Source organism: Mesoplodon mirus (assembly GCF_964341445.2).
Source record: "Mesoplodon mirus genome assembly, chromosome: 11".
Taxonomy (NCBI): Eukaryota; Metazoa; Chordata; class Mammalia; order Artiodactyla; family Ziphiidae; genus Mesoplodon; species Mesoplodon mirus.
In genome coordinates, this window is record NC_138987.1 from 38,930,716 (window position 1) to 38,937,978 (window position 7,263).

General features: G+C 58.7%; 1 protein-coding gene across 1 annotated transcript; it reads left to right on the forward strand.

The window, feature by feature from the left end:
- Positions 1-2,757: 2,757 nt before the first annotated feature.
- LOC309811925 (uncharacterized protein) lies at positions 2,758-6,713 on the forward strand (the record flags this gene model as incomplete). The annotated part of the gene is made up of 3 exons (XM_082635299.1): positions 2,758-4,099; positions 6,065-6,481; positions 6,580-6,713. The coding sequence occupies 3 exons, from the start codon at positions 2,758-2,760 to the stop codon at positions 6,711-6,713; spliced, it is 1,893 nt and encodes a 630-aa protein (XP_082491425.1).
- Positions 6,714-7,263: the final 550 nt, after the last annotated feature.

The following is a 7,263-nucleotide window of genomic DNA, read 5'->3' on the forward strand; positions in this document are numbered from 1 at the left end:
GGCAGAAGAGGGGACCCCGCCCAGCCCAAGGGCCAGGGTCTGCTGACAGCCCGCAATGCCAGAGCCAGGCTGGGAGGCCTCCTGGGTCTCCTCAGGCCCAGGGGAGGGTCATCTTCGCAGGCTCAGGGCCTTAGTACAGCGTCCAGCTGGAGGGAGCACGGGCTCAGGGATAGTTGTTGAAGCAGAAAGCCCCTGCTTTAGTCTCCAGGAGCTCCAGCTTGCTTCAGGAAAGACCTCAGATGGGTGGTCAAGGTGGTCTGAGGGTCACAGAACTAAACAGGGTGTGGGGCAATGCAGAGGGAAAGCAGAAGTGAGGTCGGCTCTGGGACCACTGGAGCGTGGCCATATTTGGAGTCTTCCTATATCTCAGACCTCTCTCCAGGGTCAGCGTCTGTGGGAGACAGAGCAGATTTGACGAGGGCAGGCAGCAGGGCACCACACCCCACACGTCCTTGAGTCCAGGGCAGCCCAGCCTGGCTGTTACGAGCCTCCCATGGCCCTTTGGGATTCCAGAGGCTCAGAGCAGCCATTCACTGACGCCCACTGCTGAGAAGCCGGCCCCTCCCTGCCCCACAGCCCAGCCCAGCTGTGGATATAGCTGGTGGTACAGGTCAGGAGAAGGCTGGGCCCTAGGCCTGGGGACGACAGCCTGGAGACTGAGGGGACCAGAGGGATGAGATCCCTGAGCTGGTCATTACAGCCAGAATCTGGGCGCGGAGGAGGTGAGGGCCCTGCACTAGAGTTAGCTTCCCAGACTGAAGAACACTAGACCTTTCTTGTTCTCTGATCAAGGTAGGTGTGTATTTGTGGGTGGAGGGAGGATAGTACCAAGTGATTGATGGCGGGTGGATGCTCAGTGATGGGGAGGGATCTGGGGATGTTAGAACAAATAGATCTCAGAAATTCTGTCCTCTGGCCAGCTCTGTGTGTGTGTGTGTGTGTGTGTGCGTGTGTGTACCCACTGAGGGTAGATGTTTGTGGTTAAGTGCAGGGTAAACATGCATGTACCCAGGTATGTGTGGTTGTGAGTAAGGGCCCCAAAGCAGGGCTGCAGGAATAAGCCAAGTGGGGAGGTGATAAGGCAGGGACAGCCTTGGGTACAAATATGTGACTGGATGGGGATGAGGGGCTGGGGTGCCACCGTGAAAGATGATGAAGACCCCTCCAATATCCTGCCTTCCCCGTCCCTGCTCCAAACTTTAGGGCCCTAGCCATAAAATCACACTCCCCCCCATAAGCCCCTGCTGCCAGCCCCCCTCAGCAGTATCATGTCCCCACCTGCTGGGCTGAAAGCAACAGAAACAACTTTGTTCCAGAGGGTGGGTTATATGGAGCCCAGAGTGTGCACCAGCTGGCCGTCTGGGAGCTGTGGACCCCCCTCGAGGGATGGCTCATCCATGCAGACCACCAGCCAGAGTCCTTGATGCCCCCTCCCTGACTCGCCCTGTCCTGGCAGTCCTGCTGCTGCTTCCTCTGTGCTATTCAGCCTTCTCCAGCCCCACCCCCAGCTCACAGAGTGTTTCAACTCGCTACTCTCCTTGCTGCAAGGCTTACAGGATCTCAGTTCCCAGACCAGGGATTGAACCTGGGCCATGGCAGTGAAAGCCTGGTATTCTAACCACTAGGCCACCAGGGAACTCCCTCCTTGCCTCCACTTCTCTTCCCCCTGATCTGGCCATCACACAGTCCTGGAGTGGCCACCTGCAGATCTGACCAGGTCATCTTCCAGGGCCTGAGCATCACTGTGGCCTGGCCTGGGCCCCAGCGCACCTGCAGCCTTGTCTCGCCCCTCCCCCACAATACAGCCTGGGAGCCCCATGGAGGATTTTCAGAAAGATGCCACATTTCCTCACCTTTGGGCTTTCTGTGTGAATTCCCCCAGGCCCAGGCCCAGCCTCCCTCCTTTAACCCCAAAGGCTGAGCTAATGCTTCCCCCACAAGGCTCACCTCCAGCATAGCTCTGCCTGCTTCACTGTCTGGTGTCCCTGGGGATGGCCGGTCCCCCCAGGGCAGATACTGTGGCTTATTCACTGGACAAGTACCCTGTGAATGCTCATTACTTCTCTACTTCCCAAGCCTCACCTCATCCAGGGCCCTCTTCAGCTCCAATTCTGGCTCTGATTTCAGCTCCAGCAGCAGGCCAGCCCAGGGCTCTTTCCTGGTTCCGGGCAGGAGCCCCAGGCGCAGACTCTGTTCCCAAGCCAAACTGGTCATCTCTTGGTCTCCTACCTGGGCGCCTGAACTCCTATTTTGGCTGCTGTGTGTGGGAACTCAGAGTCCTCTGGCCCCTTCTGGAAGAAGCAGATAAGCTTCCAATAATCACTGCCCTCCACTGGGGCTCCTGAACATGTATACGTGACCTCCATGGAGTTGGCCAGAGAGGGGCCACACTCAGGCCTGCAAAGGGAGAGGTTTCCTCATGCCGGGGCAGCCTGCTCATTGGATTCCACCCATTGCTGGAACATTCTTCCACATTCGCCTGGTATCTCGGTAGGTGTGTGTGTGTGTGAGGGACCATGTGTGTGAGGTGTGTAGGCATGTAGCAGGTGGGGGCTGTAGGAGGGCTGTAGGAAGGGACATGTGTTCTCCACTGAGGACTTGACAGTCCCCCAAACAAGGCCTCTTCAGAGGAGTGCTAGCTGCTAGTCAGGAGGGGGAAGGCCAGCACCTGCAGGCTCGAGCACCTCACCCCTGCTTGGCCCCTTTTCTCTATTGATCAGGGGAAGACAAAAGACCTGGGTGGACCGCTATTTTGCGATGCAGCCTCATGGATCCCCAGGCGCTGGAACCTCCTTCTCCCGCAGCCACCTACTGGGGCGCCCTGCCCGCCCCTCAAAGCTCCCTGGAGGGGTGTCGCCTCTCATCCCTGTTCTCAAGAAGACCATCCATCTTGATGCTTTCCCCCAGAGCCACAGCCCACAGGCTTCTGGCCGACCAGGCCTTGGAGCTAGGGCATGGAGTGTGCCCCCACAGGAGACTGGCAGGAGCCTGGCACCCAGGAAGCTCAGCTCCATCTCCTTAACAGTCCGCCAGCACAGCCAGGCATGGCCCTTGGGCCCCCTACCTTCTCACTGGGAACAGGTGTCTACCCCGGGCAGGGAGGCTGCCACCTACAGAGGAGGGAGGCTGCCTTCTCCTTACTCACCATCTGTGACCCTAGTGCCAGGGGACAGGGTCCACTCCGAGGGCCCAGGTCGCCCAGGTCTGGCCAAGCCCAGCAGGATGTCTGCGGTGGAGAAGCCCCTGGTGAGCTCATGCCTGACCCTGCCTTTCCAATCCCGGTTAGCTCAGGGTCCACCAGGTCCTGCAGGGCCAGGCTTGGTGGGTCAGAGGCACCCTGTCCCAATGACCGCCCATGTGCCTACCAGAGCTTCTCCAGGAAGAGGCAAGCCCCGGTCCAGGGGTATTCAGAGACCCCGGCTGCATCTCCGAAGGGCCATCCTTGCCACGGGGCCTGCGACGGCCATGGATTTGGCTGCTCTGGATACAGCGAGGCCAGGCACATCCAGACATTTATCCACAATGGCCACCAATAGGCCTGGCTTGGCTGTCAACTTGGCTACACCAAACACATCTAGACTGGACACAAGCACTGAGTTCCCTCATCTGGATAGCAAACTGGGCTCTGCCATGGACTTGGCTAAAGCAGGCACAACCAAGCCATGCACGGTCATGGATGTGGTGACCCCAGACCCAGAAAAGTTGGGCAAAGTCATAGCTACAGCAGGCACAGCCAAGCCAGATACAACCACAAAGGGTACAGCCAGGGAAGTGGCAGCACCAGATCCAGTCAAGCTGGACACAGCCGTGGTGTTGGTTAGGGCGAATATAGCCAAGCTGGACATGACTACAGATTCTCTTGTTTTGGATACAAGCAGGCTGGGCACAGCCATGCATTCAGTTGTGTCAGTCACCCCAGACCCAGTCACTGGTGAGACCGCACTGGACAGTGTCATTAAGCTGACTAAATCAGACAGTATCACCGACCCATCAATGCCAAGCAGAAGCACAGATGCAGCCCTGGACCATGCTACAACAGATGCTGCCACAGACCGGGTCACAGAGATCACCATGCTGGGCCTGGCCAGAGAAACCAAAGGTAAATGTGAAGAGCTGGGCTGGGGATGTGCTGGACTGCTGGGGTGTATGAGCCTGGAGCTGGATTATGCTTGGATAAATCTGGGGGACTTTAAAGTCAGAGTTGAATGAGCTGGGAGAAAAGGGAATGGGGTTGAGTGGCAGAACACAGGGGGTGCACCCTGAACTGGGTCCCACCCCGCCAGTCAGAGATCAGGTTGAGGGAAGCCATCAGAAGGAGGGTTTACAGGGGTAATTTGTGGGAGAGCAATTATGCTGAGTCTGTCCTTTAGCATCTTCCATGATTGTTTCTTTGTTCCCTGAAGAGCTGAAATAATCAGGTGATCTATAGGTGAGTCCAGCTTGAAAAGCAAACCACCTACACGAAAACATAGACCAGCACTTCAGTAAGTGGTGATTTGTCTAACAGTCGACACTGCCAGGCTCCTCTAGATGTGAATAGTGATCTCACGCAAGACTTTCTAAATCATCCCCAGTCGGCCTTTCAGGAAGATGGCTGTTGCTTAAAAGGTGCCTCACCTGGAATTTTTTCTCAGTCCCCTACCCCCAGCCCTTTAGTCCTGAAAGGTGAGTTGGGGACTTGTAGGTTGGAAGTCCTACATAGAAGTAAAAACAGGTCAACACAAGGGCTAGAAGTTCATTTGGTCTTAGAGAGGCGGTGACATGCCTAAAGTCACACAGCTGGTTGATGGCAGTAAGCTAATGGGAACCCAGATCTTGGAATTCTACTTTGGGCAGTCTCATTCCCAACATTTCAAAGGCTCAGAGATTCTGGGTCTGGCAGATGCTTGGAAAGCATCCAGTCCAGTGGCTTAATTGGCGTTGGGGGTTGTCAGCCCCCTTCTCATTGCCCTCTGCACACTCAGCCTGGGGGAGCCCACCCAGGCTCTGGTCTTCCCTCCTCCCTACGGGACCTCAGCTCTCCCTCCATCTTCAGCCCAGCCCTCTCTCTCAAAATGCAGGTGTAGACAGCCAGTGGCCTGCCGGACCCCTCTACCCAGACAACTCCCGGGCATATCTAGAAGTAGCCCCTTTCTTCCTGACTTCTGCCCTCCCTGATCTCACTCCCTCAGCTGCAGGCACCATACCAGAGACCTGGGTATCCTCCTCTTCCTCATCTTTCTCTCTCCTTCATCCCATCCAGTCTAATTCCAACTCTGTTGATCAACCTCCTCAGTCTTTGGCTGTCTCTCCCCTCCTCTCCATCCCCCTGTCCCTGTGAGGCCACCCCCTGACCCTCCACACAGCTGCCACAGGGACTCATATATTTCATGGCAGCACTTTCTGCTGAACAGCTGTTGGTGACCCACTGTTATCTTCTTTGATAAGTCCAGCTCCTTAGCCTGGCTTCCAAGGCTTTGGACTTCTCCAGCCTCTTAACTCTATATCCCTGTCTGGACTTTTCCCTGCTTTGGTGCACCCAGGAGCTCTGTTGTCCCCAGCACCATGCAGCTCTCGCCTCTGGGTCTCTCCATAGACTGCTTTCCCTTCTTCCCTCGCACCTATATTTGCCTTTCCATCTTGGCCCCCACCAAGGGCCCTCACCCCTGCACCCACAGTACCCGGTGGGTGCCCACCTCCCTGCACCCACAGTACTCTGTGCATACCCCACCCCCTGCATTAGGACAGTCCAGCTTTCTGTCTTGACCCACCAGACCCAGAGCTCTTTGAGGGCAGAAATGATGATCCTCATTCCTGTCCCCTCAAGGCCTGGCAATATGCTGTCCATTCAAGTTGATTGAATGCAAGGATGATTTTTCTAACGGGTAAATTGAGGCTCAGGAAAGTTCCTGACTAGCTCAAGGTCACAGGGCTCATCAACCCAGAGCCAGGCCTGGAACCCAGGCTCCTGAATCACGCAGGGTTCTACAGTCACCCGCGTCCGGGCAGAACCGCGTTGAACCAGCCCAGCATCCCAGCCACCGCGTGACTCTCGCGCGCTCACCGCCTCCCGCCGCTCCCACAGGTCCCCTGCCCTTCCCGCCCCGCCCCGGCCTAGAGGGTAACAGGCCGGCAGCTGGATCGAGGGGGAGGGACCGGGACTGGGATGCGGGAACCATGCCCGGTCCGGCACCTCGAGCCTGCAGGCACAGCGCCCCCGCGCGTCTCCCCGGCGGCCCGCAACCGGCCCTGGGTGCCCGCTCCCGTGTGCGGGCGGGAGGGGAGCCGGTGCGGGCGAGGACGCCGAGGGAGGGGGAGGGGGAGGGGCCCTCGGCGGGGCGGGCGGGTCACGTGGTGCGGGTGGCAGCGGCGGCGGCGGCGGCGGCGGCATCGGTGCAAGCGGGCAGGGGCAGCGCTGCGCCGAGCCAGCCGAGTCGAAGTCCCGGGCTGGCGCGGCAGCGCGGGGCGCGGGGACGGCGCTGCCGGGCCGCGGGCCGGGCCGGTGGGCGGAGAACGCAGAGGGGCGAGGCCCGGCTGCAGGGTCTGCTCGGCCCAGGAGGAGCCCGCGTCCAGCTCAGCCTTGCAGCCCCGCGCCCTGAGCATCTTCCCGGAGGAACGGAGACAAAGGAGGATTCATGTCCAAAGGTAGGAAGGCCGGCGCGGCCACCGGCGCGCGCCGGGAGGAGGCTGCGGCCCCCAAAGCCCGGCTGGAGATGCTACCCGGGGAGGGTTGATGCGCTGAGGAACCCATGCGCGGTGACATACGCACGGACACACGCACACACGGTGGCACACACCCCAAGATGTACAAGCCCGGAGAAATGCACATATGGAAACGCGGAGAGATACAGAGAGCCCCGAGGAAGCGAGGAGGCACCCAGATGCGCACAGAAAGCTCCACACTGGAGCACACCAAGAAGTGCACACACATGCACACCACGCACAGGTATCAGGACCACCTACAGCCAGACAAGAGACCTGTGCGCTGACACGTAGACCCCCCCCCCACAGGCGCACATTGAGACAGGCACCAGCTGGTGGTCTCCAAGGGAACTCGTTGGCCTCCAGAGGACTGGGATGGAGGCAGGGGTATCCCAGGGCCCTTTGCTTCTGTGAATGGGAAAGTACCAAGATATCTTTTGTGATTCCTTTTCTGAGAGCCGGGGGCTGGAGCTGGGGTGGACTGGAATTGCCTCTGCGGGTGGGGGTGGTGTTTTGAAGGCTGCTAGGGGCTGGGGGCTGGGGAAGATCTGCAGCTCCCCATGGAAGAGCCTCCCCATCCCC